The sequence below is a fragment of the Mastacembelus armatus genome, chromosome 16, assembly GCF_900324485.2.
Source record: "Mastacembelus armatus chromosome 16, fMasArm1.2, whole genome shotgun sequence".
Taxonomy (NCBI): Eukaryota; Metazoa; Chordata; class Actinopteri; order Synbranchiformes; family Mastacembelidae; genus Mastacembelus; species Mastacembelus armatus.
This window is the reverse complement of record NC_046648.1, coordinates 9140503-9163108: the sequence shown is the minus strand read 5'-3', so window position 1 is coordinate 9163108 and position 22606 is coordinate 9140503. Positions and strand designations below refer to the sequence as shown.

Below are 22606 nucleotides of genomic sequence, written 5' to 3'. Positions count from 1 at the left end.
GTTTTTTACAGTTACAGATGTCCATGTATGTATGTATCTGGTCATGATGTCCAGATGTCTGACAGAAGCTGCGTGGCCCTTGTAGACCTGTGTATGACATCTGTCCATGTATACTAGATTGCTAACCCATTTCAATAAATACACTCTGGTATTAATGTGTATGCGTGAGCATGTGTGTTCAGGTTCTCAAGACTCACCTAACCAATTGCCAAACCAGTTACTAAATAAATAGTAAACTGAGTGATCACATTTTTTTAACCTCACTTTATAGTCTTCTAGGTTGGTACTAGTCCCTTTTAGAACAGTTTTCTTTATTTTTTTAATATTATTTATGTTTTTTTTTTCACTACTGCCTGTGCATACAGCCAGGCCCAGCACAGTCAGATCTGGCCTTAAATAGGTTACAGTCTTGAAATATTGGCTCAAGGGATGACATGTGACAAGGCTAAAATAGCTTCACTTTCTCCCCTTGGAAACCAATCAGAAAGTAGAAATTATAGGCAAAAGTTACTGTAATTTTGTCCTATGTTGTATTTTGTTATCAGTATCTACAGTATCTAATACATGGTAACCCACATCTGTGTAGAAGATATTCTATGTAAGAAATATTGTTCTGGTAGTAGAAATGCCTCAGTGGTAAAAGTTCCCTCTAGGAACATGGTAAAATGTTAGCTCCTAATAATTTGTTCCAGCATCCATACAATAGGTGCCATTTAAGGCTTCAGAATGCCTTTCAGTCTTTGTCACATTACAGTATATACTGTCTCTGCCTCTGGTCAGATACAAAACTGTGCTTCTCAGTAAGACACAGGACAGTGTTTGAACCTGCCACGAACGTTGTTACAGTGTCATGGTAAAGCTTTCATAATTTAGCATCTCTTGCTCACATGCAACAACATGACACGTTGAATTTAATCAGAACATTAGCCAATATTCGTTACATCATATAATCATAGAAATTATTCATTTCATTATTTGCAATCATTTCTCATCATTTGCCTCAAACACACAGGAAGTAGTAGCAGTAGAAGTGGGTGGGGTTGAGGGAGGAACTACAACTACAACTCCCATAATGTCTTGTCTTCAGTTGCCTTGGTAACGTTTGACGTCACCCCCACCCCATCCATGCCTTGGGCTGGTGTGATTGGAGGGAAACCCCGTGGACTGCATTCAGACTGACGGGCTGGGAGAATCAGCTGTAGCCTGGTACACCGATTTCACTGCGATTTGTCAGTACTCAGGTAAGAAATGACTTTAAAACTATACTTTTATGGCGCCATTACTTATCGTTAAGTCTTCGGATTTATCGCAAACGACAGCTAAAGTGGAAGCGCGCTGTCTCGTGTGACTGTTGAGGAGCATGTAGTGAGCGGAAACCATTATTAGACCAAAGAACAAAGATTAGCATAGCCAACAGTTATCGTTTGGGATGCGTCTATTGGCTGGTTTCACAATAGGACATCAGACCCGGGAAGGCGTGTCAGGTCAAGGTTGAAGCTCTGATATTCTGTAGCATTGGCTACAGACGTTTAATAATTTAACCAAAGCACTTTGTCAGGTCAACGCTTACTCGTTAATGTTCCCCGTCGCTTGATTAGCTAGGCTGTGATTGGAATAGCTATATGATGGCTGTTACTTGCAGAGATGCTGATTATATTTCAGGTAACGATATGTATATATATATATATATATATATATAAGTTATATAACTATATGTATATAAAGTCGTCAGTAGTAATATTACAAATTTACAGGTAGCTAGCGTCAGGGAGGTGATGCGCTGTTCCGGTTTTGTTTGCTGACTTCAGGTATCGAGTAGCTAACGTTAGTGCATTCCCAAAACAAACAACAGCAGGGGAAGTGGGATTGTTGTCACATCTGCCCCAGACGAGCAGCTAAACTGGGATGAAACCATGCTAATACACTCTGAGCTTCATTGTCTGTGTTGGACACTGTGAGCTTGTCAGAGTAACTATGAAAACGTGAAATAACGTTAACGCAATCCTCTTATAAAAGCGACGTGCCTTCTGATGCTCGTGTTTCAGAAAATAGTCGGCCCCTTAATGGAAACAGGTCAGGAAGGGCCTCACGAAGAGCTGTTATTGGTTGGATTTCTTTTTTCTTTCCCTGAAGGGTGTTCCTTATCAGACCTATGTCTGTAAAATGCAACAGACGCGCCTTTGGTTGCTCACTTACATTACTCACGTCGAGCCAACGCAGAGCGTGCTGTAATTTCGCACATGTCCGCGTGTTGGGCGAGCCACAGGTACAGGACTGGGTGTGGTGTGTGAGTCTGCGAGAGGAAGGAAGCATATCTACGTCTGCCCTGCGGGCAACGTCAGGTTTTCTTCGACTCGTCTTAGCATGCGTCTTTGGGTGAACAGGCTCTTGTATTCACATGTGAGTTTAGCTCTAAGTTACTTGCTAACTTTTAGGTTGCATATTTATTCCCCGTGGAATAGCGCACCCAGCCCATTTTAGCTGTGTGTCACGTTGCATCATGTTCATAGGTAACTCAGCAGCCTGCCTCTGGCCTACAGTTTGAAAGACTTTGCCATTTTCTTTCTTTTTTTCTTTTTAAAAGGGAACATGCGTATTGTAGCAAACAGAGAAGTAATAGTCAGCAAGCTTACAGTTTGGAAATTGCCATTAAAGAAATTTATGACTAGTTTTTCCTCTCATTTTATCTATTCACCTCATTTGATTTCCAAAGTAGGTTGTGATTTGTTAGTTTTTTTTTTTTTCCTGTGTCACATGCCAAACTACATACACCCTGGAATGGAAAAAAGCAAAATCGATGCTGTGGATGCCCACTGGCTTTGGGGCATGTAGGTTATCGATGTAGTATGAAGTCTGCACACGTGCACTGCCTTTACATTGTATTTGCTAGTAAAATAAACATTTTTCGTCTCACACACTTACAGCAGTCACCACGGCATAGGAACTTGCAGGGCCAATACTACAGGACGGTAATACTTCTGAAATCACAATGATAAACAGTCTTTCAGGCAGATTTTTTTAAAACTTATTTCACCCTAATTTAGCTAACAATGGTGTTTTTCAATGAATGGATATATCCTCAGATTTTTAACTTGCTGTATCTAGCTGGTAGCCTTTGTTGTATTTCACTGTCCAATTGTTGTCAATTGCTCTCATAGCCTTGTAGTGCCATGGTGTACACCAGAGTCCCCTAGTAGAAATACACACAAGCCTCAAAAACAGTAGTTACATCATGTGCTGCAACTTCACTTCCACCTCTCTAGTTAGTGTGGTGTGGTAACTACAGATGCTTAGACATCCACATCTCTTGGTGTATTCAGTTTAGAACCAGTAACAATGATTTCTCTTTTCCTATTTCCTTATCAGTTGAAATATTAAAAAAAACAAAACAAAACTGTACTCTTGCCACTCGCTTAATTCACCTCCAGTTGTCCTCTTTTCCTTTCTGTCTTCCTTCCTCCAGTGAGCAGTCATGAGCGAGGCACCCCAGAAAGAACTGGTACAAAAGGCCAAGCTGGCCGAGCAGGCTGAGCGTTATGATGACATGGCTGCTGCAATGAAGGCTGTCACAGAGGAGAGCGAACACCTGTCAAACGAAGAGCGCAACCTGCTCTCAGTGGCCTACAAGAATGTGGTGGGTGCCCGCCGTTCTTCATGGCGTGTGGTGTCCAGCATCGAGCAGAAGGCCGATGGAAGCGAAAGGAAGCAGGCTATGGCTAAAGAGTACAGGGATAAGATTGAGAAAGAGCTGAAGGACATCTGCCTCGATGTTCTGGTAAGATTGATAACGTGATTAGACAACATGCTATCTGTTAGAGTAACGTTTTTGTTTTTTTTGTTGTTGTTTGGTCGTAGTCCATATTGGAAATATTCTGTACTGATTTACCATCACATTAGGCTGTTACAGAAAGAACCTTTGAAGGAAGGAAGCCCTTTTTGACCTGTTTTAATAAGTACTGAGTGTATTGCCCTTCCAAATCTGATTTAATAATAGTGTGACATCACAATGAAGACAGTTTGAGCTTTGGCCACACATGAGATGCAGATTCAAAATTTTAAATAATGTAAAAACAGCATAGATTTTAGTAGAGGAAGACCTCTGCCATCGCCCTGTTCCTTCTCAGAGCTCATAGTTTTTTTCAATTAGAGCAGCTTTTTAGAGGATTTTCTGTGGTTGTGTTCTTTTTCTACAATACCATACAGAGAGGCAAACCAACATGGAATTTCTGTACTCACTGTGATGTCTGTGAATCCACAACCTGGTTTAGCTTATTTGTTTGTGCTATGTACTTATATTGTTCTCCAAAAACTGTTAACAACACAGCAGTGAGCCACACTGCTGCGCTGGATGACATATTTGTTTTTCACAGAAAAATATGAGGCTTGACCTTTTTCAAAAATGGGCTTCAAAAGCTACAAACAACCATCACTACAGTGTCTGAAATAAGGAGGAGTCAACTGTACATGCTTGTGATCTTTGCTCTGTTTCCAGCTAACTTCTCGCATTAACAAGCACAAGATTCTGGATCCATAGGCAGTGAGATCAAAATTAATTGTCTTAGTCTCTGTGATTTGTGGAAAACAACAAAAAAAGAAAATCACTGGCCTTATCTCTAAAGAAAGTGAAACAAGATTGACCGTATGCATTTAACTTTACGCTGCTGTAGTCTATAATTTAATTTAATGGAATTCAGCTCTTGTGTTGTGAAGGAAATGTTAGACATTTTACCAGGTACCACTAAGTACATAAAAGTGAGCTGAGCACATCTTCATACATGAAACCATAAAATTGCCATCATGTTTTTATATACCCTTTTTGCTGAAAGGTAAAAGTTAGGCAAATCCTCACTATTCAATGTAATCTGATAGTGTGCAGTATCAGATAACATGTTTTACACAAAGCACAGACTGGATTTAATGATATTCAGAGTATGTGGTCACCAGACTCCAGGCATTTTGAGCTCTAGTCTTTCCTCCCAGCCCATGCAGTTGAATATATCTGGTCTGTCAATAAGATGCAATGGACCTTGTTGAAAAGTGCCACACCTCAACTGCTTCATGCCTATGCCTGGCTGTCTTACAACAGTTCATCTAAGGTTTTCCATCTTTAATCATCTGTTATTATACCCATAGCTTATCATGCATTTTCAATTTTTTGTCCTTAGTCATGTCCCTCAACAGTATATGAGGTGGTAGGTGTTAAGTCTAGGAAGTCAGGCTGATTCTTGTTACACTTGCAGCAGCAACATTGTAAACTACAGTACCATCTTTGACTATGACCTCTGCGCTAACACATGTACATAAGTAAGTGAAGAATTGTATTCATAAACACCCTAAAAGTAGACGATATAGCAGAACAGAATTGCATTACACTGTATAGATGTATGCTTTCCAGTAGCTGAAAGGGTTTTTGAAAATAAGTGAACTGCTGTGTTTTAATATGGAGAGAGTTATAGAGATGGAGTTTGGCTAAAGGTCATTCTGTTTCTTCAAGGTCTATGCACTTGGACTGTTGCGATGTATTTGAACACAGATGCTAGTTATTGTTATGATTTATTAAGTTGAAGCATCAAGCAACGCTATAATATTTTTAATCAGACATTAATGCTTTTGTCAAAGTGCCAGCACATTTCCCTGTCATGTATTGAGTCTTTCACCAGAGTGCTGACGTCTTAGACACCGTCAGTGTAGTTATCTCCTCTTTCCACTACATGCAGTCAGATGATGAATAATAGTTTTTTGACTGGGAATTGTCCACGTATTTAAAGAGTTATCTTCATCATAAACAATATCCTCTTCTCCTTGGGAGGAAGCAAACCAAAGATCTATAAAGTTAGTCAGTTTGACATGTGGTATAGATGCACCCAAATTCAAGGCTTTCTGGGCACAGCTTCTCTTATTCAAAGCATTTCAGCTGATTTTGTTTAGTTCTGCTCGTTTAATAACTAGTTTTTGTTGCTGATTATATCATAAGTCTTTTGATATTGTGCTATGTGCATATCTGTACTGTAGCCATCTGTACGGCCTCTGCTATGCTGTTCCTCTCTGTGCAGTGTCTGCTTAGTGACTCACCCGAGCCTAATCCTATAATGACAGAAGCTAAGCCACCAGCGTTCTGGCTTGCTGACCTCCACTTTGGCTGAACAGCCTTATGGGAACTGAAAGAGAGAGGGATGAGAGTAAAGAGGACAGGGAAGGAGTGGTCCAAGATATATAATATGGCTGGGGTTGTACTTTTACACAGTGTAGTCTTGACAGATCAATCAATTCCAAGTAGAAAAACTCTGTACTTGGTATATTGAACTATTAGTATCCTGAGGTGGAATTGTGTGCTGTGACCCTACATTACGTTCCTTGACCGCATCTGTCATTTTCAACTTGATATATAAAAATGATCTATATGTGTGATTAATATTAAGTCTTCATTAGTTCTGTAAAGACAGTGTTTTCAGTTTTGTCCCATAGCACTTTAAAAGCACATTTCATCTAGTCCATTAAGGTACAATCTGTTCACCATGAGAAACATGGTTCCCTGCCAACTAACTTTCAGGTTAGTAACAGTGAGAGGCTATCAAGTGGTGGATACTCATGTTGTAAAGAACCAAGCTGCGCTGGTGACCTACTTCTTCAGCAAAAGCTCATCAGGAAGTCAGCAGCCTGGCTTTCTGCTCTGCTCTTCCACACCCACCATGTTTCATCTGTACTTCCATCCTCCATCCTTTTCTATTCTGCACCATCTTCACCCATGAGTCTTCCTTTCAGCCCATCCCTTTCTCCACTCACCCATTTCATGTTACCCACTGTCCACAGAGATCCCATCCCCCTTCAGTGGTCTCTGAAGCATCTGTTATCTGTTAGTTTAGGCAAAGTCTCAGGCTCCAGCCACAAGGCTTTTGGAGGTAGCCAGCTCGTGTCTGTCCTCATTTAGGTCCAATGAGAAACGATGCTTTGAAATGTTGGCCATGATGCTTATTTAAAGAGCATGAAATAACGACCACTACTCATGTGTGGTCATTGAATAAATTATGTGTTGAGTGGCAAATGATCAACTTCCTACTTTATCAGAGTATTGTCTAATTTTATACCTGAATTTCAGCGATCAATATTGGGGATTAATAACGTAGGCCAACTATCAGGAGAAACCGGAAAGAGATTGACTTCAGGGTTTCATTCATGAACCATGCTACAGTATATACTTTATACCTGGCACGTTGGATTGACTACCTTTTAAATATCTGTTTATTTCTAACAGTCTGCTATGTTTGTTTTCTGTCACAGGGTCTTTTGAACAAGTATCTCATTCCCAAAGCCACTACAGCAGAGAGCAAAGTCTTCTATTTGAAAATGAAAGGAGATTACTACCGCTACTTGGCTGAGGTGGCTACAGACGAAGAGAAATCAAGTAAGCTCTATAAAAAAGTCCCTTTTTATACCATGTATGTGTGGGGTAGAAATGGTTTATTACATTTTCATTACTATTAGTATGTATACATTTCACTAGCTGCAAAGCTGGATTGTAAGAACTGATATCCACAACTTCTAGCCTAGCCAGTTAAGGCATATTAGACAGGATCATGTTAAATGAACACTTTAGCACACAAATAAGTTTTATGACTGGCTCCTCTATGATGCCAACAACATCACAGTATACTCCTCTGACAATGAGAAAGGTCACATAAATGTAGCCTAATGCTAATGCTTGTTGATGACAGTTAAGTAGGTCAGATTTTATGCAGGTAGGTAGGTAGTTAAAAAGTGAACTTCACCAGCCAACCAAATCAGTACTGTCATGCTTCTGGTAGGCTTTAAGGGACCTCAATATTGGGCTGATTCTAGACCCTAACCATTACCATTGATCAACTTAAGCTCAGGAATCTTCTGTTTGGGGTTATTCCATTAAAGTATTTTAAGATAAACATACTCATGTTTTTGGATGTAAGGCACCATTTTGTCCTTTTGCCTGCTGATTTCCCCCCAGTGGATGTTAAAAGACATGTCAGTATGTATAGAGGTAAATTGAAGCATTATCATTTACTGGTCTCTTCTTTCTCCAACTAAATAAATTGTGTAGACTGCTGACAGCTGTTTTGTCTTATGCCAGAACGTGACCAAAAGATCTTAAAACACTGGAAACTTGACTGCATTGACTGTCTAATTGTACATAAGGGAAAATTAAAACATCTCAGGCTTTTCAACTGCAGGTCCACAGTGTCTGCTTTCAAAACAGTAGTCATTAGTCACTATTAGACAGCCTGTCTGAACCCATTAGAAAGTTATGTTTTATGTTTGGTTGTACTTTATGAGGGACTGTTTCTTGTCCAGGTGCATTGCCCTCTTGGAGTTGGTGTCTTCTTCTTGTTTATTTTTGTCAACATTAAACTCAGACAGAGTGAAGATGCTCTTTACCAGATTATAGCTTTCTAGCTAATTTTGATTTCCAGTCCTTGTGGTGCCTGGTAACTTCACTGTAATGAGGGTCCTTCAAGTTACTCTCTCCAACCAAGAAAAATCCTGCACATAACCTTCACATAAATCTTCAAATAGATGTTTTTATACTTTTTTCTATGGATTACACCAGCTAAATGTAGGTGTGTTAGGATTTTCTTACTAGATGGAGTGGGGCTGGCTGTGGCCACCTGCTTGCGCTCTATGTATGCTGAACTAAGACAATAGGCTGCTGGCTGTAGCTTTAAATGAAAAGGACAGATATAAGAGAGGTGTTGCTCTTGTCTAAATTGCAGCAAAAAATAAATAAATGAGTGAATTTACCCAAATCTTTAATGACTTCTTTAAAACAGGCTTCAATTTGTTGGGTCACATTAGCTCAGAGTTGGCTTAATCCAGTTACACACACAGTAACACTACTTTTCTGAGCCACCATCAGTACATACTTCTCTAGCTACTGCCTAATGTGTGCGTGCCTTTTTAATATTGTATGAATATCACATAATCTTTGTAGGAAAAGGGTGTCCATTATTATTTATTATTATTCCCCTATCAGTAGCTTTTTTTTTCCTAAACATTATGTTCTGAGGGAGTGTTAGGTCTTCAGAAAGAGTAGTGTTGAATCGTCCAAGAAGCCAGCTCCCTGGTGCTCTACGACTAACAGAAAGTGAAAGAATAGGCCCTTGGTAATAGAAGTTCAAGGTGTCACCCAGCTATAGTATTAGTCATCAATTATTGCTACCAGATATTGGGTAATTATGGATATGTGTACCGTAATGTGTTGAGAAAACCATTAGACACCATTGACCTTATCTTTTTTTCAGTCTGTTTCAGTGAAGTGTTGATTCTCCCTTTTTGTATTTTAACTTATCAAAACATTTGACAACTAACAGAAACATTAAGATATGCAGTTCAGTTCAACAGCACCACAAAAAACTCTCCAAAATGAACAGGCTTATGTGGGGGCGCTGCATGTCATGTGGTGGTTAGCGTGCCTGACCATGAACGCAGTGACTCTGGTTCGACTCCCTGACCAGGTGTCAACTGTCTCCTTCCTATATTTCCTGTCATCTTTCCAGTGTCCTATATAATAAAGACAAAATGCTCCTATATATATATATCTGGTATTTTACATACTGTATGGAACCATTATACACTGTCTGTTGAGTTGAGGTTCCACAGCTCTTCTGCTCTTTCTTTTCTTTCAGCCATCATTACAGACTCACAGGATGCCTACCAAAAAGCCTTTGACATCAGCAAAGATGAAATGCATCCCACACACCCAATCCGTCTTGGTCTTGCCCTCAATTTCTCGGTTTTCTACTATGAGATCCTCAACTCACCTGAACAGGCCTGTAAGCTGGCCAAAAGTGTAAGTCCATGACACCACATATCCCACTTTTCATATTTTAACTACTCAGTATGATGTGAATTTAATAACATTTTATTTTTGGGAGAACTGACCTAGAACATATACACATTCTGCTGACACACAGACGTGTTTGTTGTGTTTTGAATCCTATAGGCTTTTGATGATGCCATTGCAGAGCTTGACGCACTGAGTGAAGAATCATACAAAGACAGTACACTAATCATGCAGCTACTGAGAGACAACTTGACAGTAAGTTTTTCATTTTTTAATGAAATGTTTGCTAGAATATGCCAATCACAGCTACTCAGAATCCATGGTGATGTTTTTAAATGTCTTGTTTTTAGTTCAAAACACAAAGATATTAAAATTTATTATCAGAGACAAGTAAGAAATCCAGAATTCACATTTGAGGAGCAGAATTCTCAGATGATTTTACCAACAATCAAGAATTACTTAAAGATTATTTAATTGTCAAAATTATTGGAGATTATGGTTACATTTTTGGAGTAGTTCAAATGGCTACACTGTACAATAGAAGACCAGATTCGTCTACTTAAATGGTAGAGCTGCACGATTGATCATTTTTAGAACATGATAGGGATTTATACCCCTGTGTGATCTCATTTGGCCATTAGGAAAACAGCAGAACACCTCCTCTCTTCCACACAATAAAGAGCTGAAATACCTTAAGTGCCATTTATGGTCAGTCCATTCAACATGTTGGATTGTCAGATAGCTTCAAAACCCCAAATACACACACATCTTTGACATCGGGTGGGGGTCTGTGCGAACAGTTTTCTGTAACTTTTTGAAACCAGTGAGGTGGCGTTTGCTACCTGTTCACACTGACTGGTCTGCTAAGCAGAGGTGAGAGTGGAGGACAGTGTAACAGTACTTCACTCTTCAGTAGACCAACCTGTTTGTGCTCCCTTTTCCATTTGATAATCCTGACAAGCACAATGTACAATCTCACATACACCAGCGCCACTAACTGACACAACATAAAACTGCAGCTCTTTTTTTTTTTCACATTCGTAGCTAAATTTACTTGAGTGTAGCCACAGTCAATGACAAATTTTTATAGAATTAGCTTTTGTTGGTTATAGTTTCTCTGTATGAGTGACACACATACACATGAGAGAGCAGGTGTGAGAAATGTCCTTGAAAAAGGACAGAGCTGTTCAGTTGTTGCAGCTAAATTTTATATTTTTACAATGACTACATTATCTGATAAAATGAACTAAAATGCAGGCTAATGACAGCGGCTGTACTGTAATTAAAATATTACATGTGATGAGAAGGTTATCCCAACATCTTTAAACAGACGAAATCAGAGAAAAACATTTGTTTGAATGTGTTATAATTAAGAGGAGAGCGACGACTCTCTTGAAAACAGATGAACACCTTTGCTATGAACTCAATACAGTATCTACATAGGGGTACATCAATCATTTGTATTTGACCACTGGTGATATTTTACATAGTTTAATCACTGTGTAACCCCTGTTTCTCTCATGCCTTCTTTATCCTGCTTGTCCTCCTCTTTCCTCAGCTGTGGACGTCCGATAGCCAGGCTGATGACGAGAACCCACTGGATCCCAAAGATTGAGCCAGACCCCCCTAGTCATCCTGCCTGCCAGCCACTGTCCTGGCACATCTTCATCATGATCATCAACACTGAGACCACCTCTTCATTATTGTTGTCCAACTCTTCATCTTTTTTTGTGTTTAGGTCTCTCAACACTCTCTTACCAGTTTACTCTTCTTTTTTTTGTAGTTACTGTTGGGAAAGGGCAAGGGAATGTTTTCCAACTGTATGGTGGAAGGGTAATATGTGGTTGGGGTTGGTTGCCTATCTGCTTACCTTTTTTTGTATCGGGAAGCCAAGGGGCATAGTATTAAGTGGTGGTGGGTGAGGGGGCAAATTCTCATCTTTTGAAAAATGCAGCATGGGGAGTTTTTAGAGTCAGTTGTACTGTATATGTAACCGATTCATGTTAATGGTTCTGTTTGTCATTAACACCATGTTCTTATAAAACACGTGTTTTCAGGAATTGACATCTCGTTAGGGATGGGTTCTGATAGCTGTTAAAATACCTGGATTCGTTCAGCTTCATGGCCAAACAAATCCCTTATCGAATCTTTTATTTGTGTTCTTTTAGTTTAGATCTTTTGACATCTCCATCTGGGACAAGAAAAAGGTGGCTTGACAAGTTCTTAATGGCCTAAATGTTTATCTAGTGTCCTACAAGGAAGGAAATTATAATGGCATGAATAACTTGAGAGTGTTAAGTATTTGGCCTCAGCCCACCTGTAGTGTTAGCAGAACCTGTCAGATTCTATGACCTGCAGCAATACAACCACTTCACCTTCAGGTCATGTTAAGTAAATTGTGCTTCTAAAACATGAGTAATTTGTTTCATTGCTGTTTGCTGTTGATTAATCAAGTAGAGTTATCATTTTTCCTGTTTTTACTTTAGCTTCTGCAGCTGCAGCACAGCCAGTGACGCCAAACACAGCAAAAGGAAGAACAAGTGAGAACAGGGTCAGTAAATGTCCCAGAGCAGTGATAAAATATGTGCTGAAAGCACTACAACTCTTGAGCACAGTATCCATGTTTTAGATTTGACAGGTAATAGTTTCTTTTACATACTGCTATTGTGCTTGTTTGTTATTTGGTCTACAATCATAATTAACATGCTAATTTAACTTAACATGACCAATTATTACATATTTAGAAATTGACATGGTCAGAGATCCTAAATTTTAAAGTTATTGTGTCACAAAAAAGTTTTAGATTTGTTTTGCAGTTGTGCAGAATGAAGTAAAAACAGTACCTTTTTTTTTTAAACGGCAAAAGTATTTAAACAGATTCTATAAAGGATTTGGTTATTAACCGGATTCAGGTTAAATAAAATGCTGTCAAACCTCATCCCTACCTCACACACGAGTACATTGCAGCAATTAATCTGTAGCTGGCAGGAGGAGACTGAGGATGCAGAGGGGCATGTGAGAGAGAAGGCAAAGTTGTGTTGGAGCATAACTGTTACATTCCAGTTACTATGAGCTGCTTTTGTATTTCTGTGTATTTACTACGAGGCATAGAAAACTGAAGAACACAATCTTGTTGCTGTTTTGTATAAGCACAGCAGTTTTTAAAAAAAGTCCCATCTGCTTATCTAATTGCTGCTTCTTCAAATTAAGGTTTGTTTTTTTTTTTTTTTTTCTTTCAATACCTTCCTAAACTGTTGGTAAGTAGCTTATGGCAAAAGAAAAGTCTTGTTGGGCTGGCTAGTTTTGTTCATGTGTTTGGAGTTTTCATACAGAACAACCAAACATAATTATTTGGGGGAAATGTGTAATTTCATGTAAACGGAAAATAAAAATAATTAAAAAAACTAATTTAAAATTCTTCATTATCTCTAATACAGCTTAATTAATTTTTGATTTTAGGAATATTCTGAAAAAACTGGGTTTTGCTATATTTGAGTGGTAAATCTGCCACTAAATGCTCTGTTTTCTGCGAATCACTATACAACATAAAGGGCATGAGACCAGTTTGATTCAGTGTCTTCAATGCAAATATCCCGTTGTTGCAGGTGTCACTTAGCTTAGGCTTTACTAAACCCATTGACATTCTAAATACTAAGGTAGGGTGGGAGAACTAAAGAGCATTGTCATTGACAGTTGGCTTCACAGCCACAGCTGGACTGGAAGCTCAAAGAGGGAAAACAATTTAAATACTCTTTACTTTTGGGTGGGGCTGCCCCACGACCCTAAAAGTACGTGAGAGGAACAACCACTGAGCAATGTTGACCTCCAGGACTGTAAAACCAACCAGGTGATACCTGCCGAGAAGTGCGTGAGTCTCGTGGGAGTGTAAGCAGCAACTGTGAAACCTGACATTTTTATATATTAACTACAGTGAACTATAATTATCTTACTGGCTTTGTCTTTCTAAACATTAGAGCGTGATGATTAGGTTCATTTTAAGCTGGAATAGCGTCCCTGTGATATAATTATGCACTATTCTGCATCACTTGCAGGTACTACCACGTATTAAGGGTCTGTAATCCTGAATATTGGTATCGAAAATTTGAATCCACATTGTATTCCAGTTAAACTGAGTGTCGGTAACAATATGACCGGGGAAGTGTGTTGACAAGTAACAGGTAGGAAGAGTGGAACATTTTACAAAGGCCGAGACTTTCTCGCTAGTGTGGCTGGCACATACAACCCTGATTAATGAATGCATAATGAAGCTTTAAAACACCCCGCATGGCAACATTTAAAATATCGCGAGATATGTGACGTCTCTCATGCTGTACGCGCAGCGGTTTCGACTGGAATCGGGAAACAACCTACACCGACCTTCCTTTCATTCCTGTAATCTGTCTGCGTAGGGTGTGCTCCGGAGGTAGCCTCGGCACACATTTTATTATTATGAAACAAACCAAAAGCTAGGGAGCACACGCAGACATATTTTTATAAGAAAAATAAAAATCGGTGAAGCAGGATTTGATTTGCCAAACCAAGTAACGCGAAGAAGACGCTGCCTTCGAAAAAGAACGAAAGACGGAACAAGAGGGACGCTAAGCTAAGCCGTTAGCGTCATTGTTGAAAGCGTGGGTGATCTACGTTAGCCAGTTCTACTATTAACCACTTTATCCTTCCCTTCCAGGGCTTTTGGTATTCAAGTTATTGTCGTAATTGAGAGCCTTAGCTTGGTATACTACCAGGAACTGCTCTTATTGACTGTGAAAAGGTACAGACGTAGACTTGTGAAGCCTCAGAGCCACGTTAACGTTAGGCCACGCTCCGACATTTTGCTAATCAAGCTAACTAGTCCACGTTGCTAACCGTTAACGTTAACATAGCGTCTGTGTTAGCACATTTGTGAAGCTGCCTAAGAGGTTGAGAGAAGGAAACGCTCTATATTAAAAACTATTGTCTATTGTCAAGAAAATATCGAGCTACTTTAAGCCAGCAGTTGTCGTATTGCCTGAAAACACGCGTCGTCCGACATGAATCCCAGCGCGCCTAGTTATCCAATGGCTTCTCTCTATGTGGGAGACCTGCACCCAGACGTGACCGAGGCCATGCTCTACGAGAAGTTCAGCCCTGCTGGGCCCATTCTCTCCATCAGGGTGTGCAGAGACATGATCACCCGCCGATCCCTCGGCTATGCCTATGTCAACTTCCAGCAGCCTGCTGATGGTAGGTTTACCATAACGTGATGTAGCAAGAGGGATGTGGCACCATCTGACTCCATTTTGAACACTGCCTATACATGCCATGTTATAGAATATGTGCTTGATGCTTTAGTTAATATGGGGGTGACTCAGTGCGCATGTCATATATCTGCTGTGGAATTAATCATTAATTACTGCCACTGCTTTTATTATTTTTGAAGTTATTGCAGTAGGCCAATTACAACCCAGACACGTGAATCTAGTATCACCAGTAGTCTTCTGTTTGCAGCTGAGCGGGCTCTAGACACCATGAACTTTGACGTGATCAAAGGCAGACCTCTGCGCATCATGTGGTCTCAGCGTGACCCCTCACTGAGGAAGAGTGGAGTAGGCAACATTTTCATCAAGAACCTGGACAAGTCCATTGACAACAAGGCCCTCTATGACACCTTCTCTGCATTTGGAAATATCCTTTCCTGCAAGGTAGGCGAGGCAGAGCTTTCATTTTGTCTGCTTGTCTGTTTTTGAATGCTTTACAACAAACCAAAGGCTTGCCTGACAAAAGAATGCAGATGATTGTGTGTGTGTCTGTAAATGATCTCAATTGAAATGCATGGTGTTTGGGATTGTTTTTGACATGCTCAAATCTCCTATTTTTAAGGTGGTTTGTGATGAAAATGGCTCAAAGGGCTACGGCTTTGTGCACTTTGAGACCCACGAGGCTGCCGAGCGGGCCATTGAGAAAATGAATGGCATGTTGCTCAATGACAGAAAAGTGTAAGTGGCACTATAGTGACACCCTCATATATACAATAGTGTGTGGTCAAGTCTAATTAACATGAGTTTTACATCTAATCAAAGTGTGTTTTGTGTTTAACTGCATCTTGTCCAAAAGCTCATATGTAAGTCAGTGTTATTAGTCAAGCCAGTCTTCATACTGTCCAGGTAGCAGCATTAAACAAGTGTTTAAAACTTTGAAAATCTTATTTTTCATTTTCTGTAGAGAATAGCACAATTTTTTAAGTGTTTGAAATGAATGAATGAATTCTGATTATGATTCTGTTTTGTACATTTTTAGTAATTTTTCTCATTTTGTTCCTCTTGCAATTTGCAATTGCATCTTTCCTGCAGTCCACACTGTGCCACTTCAAAACTGTCCCAAAATGCTCTTCTAAGTTTTTTGCTTTCTAGGGGATAAATGGCATAATGTCTTGCATTTTGGTTGACTTTAATGACTTTAAATTACAGTAAACTACAGTGTGACTTATTCATTGCAAGTAGAGGTATATAACATTTTCAAGTTGAGCATATTTTAGCATACTGAATAATTTGGTTTGAGTAGGCATATAGAGACATGCAGCAGTAGGCAGTGATTGTGCTCAGGTTTATTTGTTACTATTCCAGGAAAATTAACTGGGATATTATGTTCATTTTGGAGGTGATGGTTAACTTTGGTTGCCTGGCCAGCCCCTCCTTTCTTAGTGAAAGAATGTGGGTCTGGAACCCCTGCATAGAGTCTGTTCCTCAAACCTTAAACGAGCCAGTCCAATCACAGCCATTTACCTGCAATGGGACGGGCTTTATGCTCCAGTTGTACATTCAGATTTAAAAAAGCATTGCACGTAGGCACTGACTCACTTGTAATGTTGCTCAATTCCAGTCCTGAGTCTGGAAATCTTTCTATAACTGGCTTTTGCTTTTTACTCCTTTCAAAAATATGCACAGAACTGGTGATTACACAATGTATTCTCATGTTTTTACAACAAAAGTGACAATCAGCTTGCCGTAGCGTCTCTACACTGATGTCACTGTTGGTTTGCTTGCGTCATATCCTTCATTTCTCCTGATTGGTTTATTCTGCATCCGTTGGCCCACCCCCTGGAAATTGATCTCAACCAAAGAGATTACTGATGAATTCTTTGTATAGAATAAGAAAAGAGTTAGTCTGGCTGGCCAAGCAATAACTTTGGCCACACATCTTGTCTGATTTGTTCATTTGGCCAACAGATTTGTTGGACGCTTTAAGTCACGTAAAGAGAGGGAGGCTGAGCTTGGGGCACGTGCCAGAGAGTTCACCAATGTTTACATCAAGAACTTTGGGGAGGACATGGATGATGAGAAGCTGAAGGAGTTATTTGGCAAATACGGTAAGAAAACGAGATTACAGAGACAACACATTTACAGTTTGGTAGGTTACCAGTGTGATTTTAAGTTGTTGTATTTTCTAGGACCTGCCCTCAGTATCCGGGTAATGACTGATGAGAATGGTAAATCCAAAGGATTTGGCTTTGTCAGCTTCGAGAGACATGAAGATGCACAGAAGGTCAGGCTGAGCTCAGTTTCTTTATAGACATTTCTTTGTCACTTTACCTGCATTTTATGGGAAGTTAAACATCCAACAATTTGTTTTTGTACCTGGCTGATGGCTTTTGTTTAGCTTTTTTCAGCAGCATTGTTTATTTCATTGTAGGCTGTGGATGACATGAATGGAAAAGAGCTCAACGGCAGACAAGTGTATGTGGGCCGGGCACAGAAGAAAGGGGAACGCCAGAACGAACTCAAGCGCAAATTTGAGCAAATGAAACAGGATCGCATGACCAGATACCAGGTTTGTTAATCATTTACTGGCAGAGAAATTTCATTTTATATCATACCACAGGGCTGTTTAAGGTGGTATTATCTTTTACAACTGCTAGCTGATCATCACCAATGCTGGAATATGCTGTCTCCAGACACAGTTGTGGCTTACTGTAAAAAATAGACAAAAAATTGATCTGACTTGGTCTGTTACTATCGTTTTTCATATACTAGGGAGTCAATCTGTATGTGAAAAACCTGGATGATGGTCTAGATGATGAGCGTCTGCGCAAAGAGTTCTCTCCCTTTGGAACAATAACAAGTGCTAAGGTACAGAGTTGTAATTTTAACATTTCAAGATTTTATTAACAATTCAGGTTGTCATCAATAGTTTAGATTTTCATGAAATTTGATGGTGATTTAAAAAAAAAAAAAAAAAAACATTGTTTTCCAGAATAAATTGTAATCAGTTTCTCTTCCCAAAGGTCATGATGGAGGGTGGCCGCAGCAAAGGCTTTGGCTTCGTGTGCTTCTCTTCCCCAGAGGAGGCCACTAAAGCTGTAACAGAAATGAATGGGCGTATTGTTGCTACAAAGCCACTGTATGTAGCCCTGGCCCAACGCAAGGAAGAGCGGCAGGCCCATCTAACCAATCAGTATATGCAGAGGATGGCCACTGTCCGTGCTGTGCCCAACCCTGTCCTCAACCCTTACCAACCGGCTCCACCCTCAGGATATTTCATGGCGGCTATACCTCCTGTGAGGCACCAACTTTTGTAACATTAAATTTAGCTTATTTAATTGTTGTGTTGCAACTTTGATACATACATCATTCTGCTGTACAGGTAAATGTACTGGTTTACTGTTATGCTGTTTAATATTAAAATCTTAGGCCATGCAATGATGAATCTTTTGTATTCATCTTCCTTAGGCACAGAACCGTGCTGCATACTACTCCGCCAACCAGCTGGCCCAACTCCGGCCTGGCCCCCGTTGGGCTACTCAGGGAGTGCGTCCTCAGCGTACGTAGCCACACACATCGCACTTTAAATATACACTACTGGTATTTTGTATATGTTTCAAGCAAAATAATAAATATAATAAATAATACTTTGCTAGAGCAATCTCGTTTGTACCAACCAATGTTCTGTTCTCTTAGAGGTCTTCATCTAGTATATACCAAAGTAAAATAATACTTGAATTTTGCAAGTTGCAATTTTGGCCATTCTCATTGGAACTCAGACTGTTTATGAACTGATAATCAGTTTCCTCTTTAATGTATAAAGAGCTAAAGTCCAGCTCCCTCACTGTGGATCTCTTTCCTCTATCTTCAGACTTCCAAAACATGCCTAATGCTATGCGCCCATCAGCTCCCCGGCCCCAGACTTTCAACACCATCCGTCCCACCACCACCACCAACACCCAGGTCCCTCGCATGATGGCTTCCCAGCGTATGCGTAAGTATTCCAGTTTTTAGAGCAACAAGACTCTTTTTGTTCGTTGATATAACTATAGCTTTTTACTAGATTAAGCTTTGATTATGTACCTTTTTCTCCTTCCTCACCACAGCCACCCAGGCCCTCAACCAGCGCCCTGCCACTGCTTCAGCCACTGCTGCCCCAGTGCGTGCCATGCCCCAGTACAAATATGCTGCCAGTGTGCGCAATCCCCAGCAGCACATGGCTTCTCAGCCACAGGTCACCATGCAGCAGGTAAGCATTCCACTTAACAGTGTTATTCCGGAACATGGGTAATGTAAATGTTAAGAGAAAATTTTACAAAATGTAGTGAAAGTAAAAAGTACTAAGTGGTAAAAATGATCAGCAACAGTCCAGTTCATGTTGGTTGTGGTCTTGAAATTCTAAACATTAAACATACAAATAATATTTCTCTTATTTTTATTTTCATTTGAACCAAAACAATCTCAAAACTTTGTTTCATGTCAGGTTATTGTTTATGGAATCTTTAATTTACTTGCTAATATGCAAAAACAGTAACCAGGATGTGGCTGATTTTTATAGTAAGCTAGAATTTGTCCCTTGACAGAAGTATTTTTTTCCCCATCTTTAGCCTGCTGTCCATGTCCAAGGACAGGAGCCCCTGACTGCCTCCATGCTGGCTGCTGCCCCTCCCCAGGAGCAGAAGCAGATGCTGGGTCAGTACTTAATTTGCTTTGAATTACAAGGGGCTAACTTGTTCAGAAGTGTTGTACACAATAATATAATTTTTTTTTCATTACTATTTGACATTAAATCTGGTTTTATACATTGTGCTCAGCCATTTATGCCAAGGTTGCTGACTCTTGTTTCTCCTTCAGGTGAGCGTCTCTTCCCTCTGATCCAGAACATGCACCCCAGCCTAGCGGGAAAGATCACGGGTATGCTGCTGGAAATTGACAACTCAGAGCTTCTTCATATGCTTGAGTCACCTGAGTCACTGCGCTCAAAGGTCAGTTCACCTGTTGGTTCTGTGTCTGGAAGTCTGTTGGCCATGATAATTTTGTACATGTTCCATTTGCTCATCTGTGAAATCTTTCTAAATTTACACAAGGATGGTTGGCATGGTTAACTGCACATAGCCTGATGAGATTGTCATGAAACTTGAATGAGTTTGATATGCAGTTTGTACGTTAAGTGTTTTGTTGTTTCAGGTGGATGAGGCTGTTGCTGTGCTTCAGGCCCATCAGGCCAAAGAGGCTGCTCAGAAGTCCACCACCCCTGCTGGTGTTCCGAGCGTCTAAGGTGTGTGCGAAGGGAAAGATTTTATTTTTGATGTCAATTCTAGGTAACGCAGATGAAAAGGCATTATTTATAGATGTCACATGAATGAACTGCAGTGTAAACATTGGTCTCCTTTCTTTTTGTCTTGCAGACTGAGCATTTTGAAACCTGCTTCACCGATGGAAAAAGAGAAAAAAAAATTAAACATTGAAAAACCTAAAACTCTGAAAACATCGCAAAATGAGAAATTATATCTTAAAAAAAGAAAACAATTGACTCTGCCAGGTCTAGGGATGGTTTGACTAGACCTTGATCATAAAGAAAAATTTGTTGAAAAAAAAAATAGCAAAATAGAGAAAATTGAGATTATAAATTTGAATGCATTCCTCTGTTTTATGTCATTTTATTGTGTCAGTGCTCAGAATATCAGCCATGTTCAGGAAGGTGGTAGCTGAGCATTTTGAAAGGTGATTTGTATCATAAACTACTGGCTGTAATAAATTCTCATTCTAAATGTATGCCTCCTCATAGCTCATTATTAGTGCCCCCATGAGTCAAACTGTAATAGTAATACACAACATTAAAGCCTTGTCTTGGCTGTTTGTTTGTTGTGCTCTAAGGTGAACTCTTACCCCAGTCTGAGGTCATGTACACTCTTGATGCTGCCACCTCCACGCTTTACTGTAAGGATGGTATTAGTGCATGGAGTTCTGCTTAAGAGAGTTAAATCTGGTCTCATGAGACCAGAGATTCTTTTTCCCCTCAGTCCATTATAATTTAGTGAACCCCAAGCAGGATGTCATTTACCTTTTAGCCCAAGAGACTTCTGTCAGTCCCCTCTAATATAAAGAACTGAATGATTTAGAGCTGCTGAGATAATGATCTTAGTGCAACCTCCTCTGCAGAGACCTTTTGAAGCTCAGTAAATGGGTTTTTTGGTCACCTCCCTGAGCAAGGCTTTTTGTGTCCAGTTGAGTTTACCAGGAAGTCTGATTATAGTAGGGAGTCCTAGTGGTTCCAAAGTTTGTTTTACAGTAAATGAGGCCACTGTGCTACTGGGAACACTCAAAAGCTTTAGAAATTGTTTTATGCCTATCTATTCCTTGCCAGTTTCATTGAAGGAGTTTATAGAGCAGGGATGCCAACCCCATGTTTGTGAGGGCTGCTCTGCTCGGTTTCCAACGATACCTGCCATACAAACTACTTATCTGGGTCGGTTGGGTTCAGCCAGTCAGAAGCTGAAAGATACTAATTCAGTTTGTCTTGTGGACCCCTGGTATAAAAGTGGAACCTTACAGCCATAGATATGTGCCTTCTCTGAAGTTTTTTTTTTTTTTTTTTTTAGTAAAAAATATATTATCACTCAGTGGGTGTAGATTGGCAAAAAAAAAATTGTGTTCCTTTTAAAAGTAAAGAAGAATTTTTGCACATCTCAAATCATGAGGTACAGTACCATTGTTTTCCACCAGGTTTCAGTGTTGTATAGAGAATGATCTGAGCGTTTCCTTGGATTTGTGCATAGACCTGATCCACTAGCCTGTGAGCTGTTCTGATGCAAAAAGTCGAGCTGAGTCTCCAGACTTTTTTGGAATATATGCCCTCAGGCACACTGTATGGTGTATAGTAGAAATATATAGTCCATGTTATTGAATTCATACTCTGGCTAACACTGTATTACCACCATGTTAAAGCAATTGCAGTTTGTGTAGCTCTGCGGTCATTAACATTTTAGAAACCAAAATGTAAACCTGATAGCTTTACTGAGTGTTTTAATCACATATACTGCAGTGTGGAAGTTGTGGCCAGTCTGTACTATGAGGGTACTAAGGTTGTCATCTATCTGTCTCTGTTTTAAGTAGTACACCACCAATGTTAGTAGCAGCATGAGGGCTGTTTCATCTCCTCTCCTTTCAAACAGATAACTCCTCCAACCAGAGGAGAGGCACTTGCATGTTGTCTTTGAACCAACAAGGTGTGAATGGGTCAGATGGATGAGGTGACATGTGTTTCTGTAATACAATAACTGATGTTCCTTCCCATATATATGGCAAACACAACATGCTGTCAAAATAATCTGCCACTTGTCTGACCCTTTTCATGGAATCAGTTTCTGGTCCACCTTCTCTAGCTGAGCTTTGATGATTAGAAATTCTTTTCATGGTGGAATGTGTGCTTTTTGTATTATAAGGACAAAATGTATTATTTCATCACAGTGGCCATCATTATAGGGGATGCAGACTTGTCTGATGCTCCATCTGGCACAAACACTCACAGGCTTCTAGATCAGACCTTCTTTAAGCT

The 22606-nt window shown here is 39.9% G+C and overlaps 2 protein-coding genes across 2 annotated transcripts; both read left to right on the top strand.

Moving 5' to 3' along the window:
* The first annotated feature begins 1128 nt into the window (after positions 1-1128).
* Positions 1129-13219, top strand: LOC113122469 (14-3-3 protein zeta-like). The gene is made up of 6 exons (XM_026293855.1): positions 1129-1241; positions 3464-3775; positions 7279-7402; positions 9654-9817; positions 9971-10066; positions 11370-13219. Exons 2-6 carry the CDS (start codon positions 3473-3475, stop codon positions 11424-11426), a joined length of 744 nt encoding a protein of 247 aa, XP_026149640.1. The 5' UTR covers positions 1129-1241; positions 3464-3472; the 3' UTR covers positions 11427-13219.
* A 1622-nt stretch (positions 13220-14841) lies between these two features.
* LOC113122468 (polyadenylate-binding protein 1A) lies at positions 14842-20823 on the top strand. Its single transcript, XM_026293854.1, has 15 exons — positions 14842-15034; positions 15299-15492; positions 15671-15786; positions 17017-17156; positions 17238-17332; positions 17480-17617; positions 17821-17916; positions 18072-18344; positions 18517-18607; positions 18920-19042; positions 19155-19297; positions 19656-19740; positions 19903-20033; positions 20236-20326; positions 20457-20823. Exons 1-14 carry the CDS (start codon positions 14842-14844, stop codon positions 20323-20325), a joined length of 1908 nt encoding a protein of 635 aa, XP_026149639.1. The 3' UTR covers position 20326; positions 20457-20823.
* The last annotated feature ends 1783 nt before the right edge of the window (positions 20824-22606 follow it).

Excerpts from the sequence above, each read along its gene's own strand:
- LOC113122469 (XM_026293855.1), top strand. The coding sequence starts at position 3,473 with ATGAGCGAGGCACCCCAGAAAGAACTGGTACAAAAGGCCAAGCTGGCC. Across the intron at positions 3,776-7,278 it reads ACATCTGCCTCGATGTTCTG|GGTCTTTTGAACAAGTATCT; the intron begins GTAAGATTGATA and ends TTTCTGTCACAG. Across the intron at positions 7,403-9,653 it reads TACAGACGAAGAGAAATCAA|CCATCATTACAGACTCACAG; the intron begins GTAAGCTCTATA and ends CTTTTCTTTCAG.
- LOC113122468 (XM_026293854.1), top strand. The coding sequence starts at position 14,842 with ATGAATCCCAGCGCGCCTAGTTATCCAATGGCTTCTCTCTATGTGGGA. Across the intron at positions 17,618-17,820 it reads ATCGCATGACCAGATACCAG|GGAGTCAATCTGTATGTGAA; the intron begins GTTTGTTAATCA and ends TTCATATACTAG. Across the intron at positions 19,043-19,154 it reads GATGGCTTCCCAGCGTATGC|CCACCCAGGCCCTCAACCAG; the intron begins GTAAGTATTCCA and ends TCCTCACCACAG.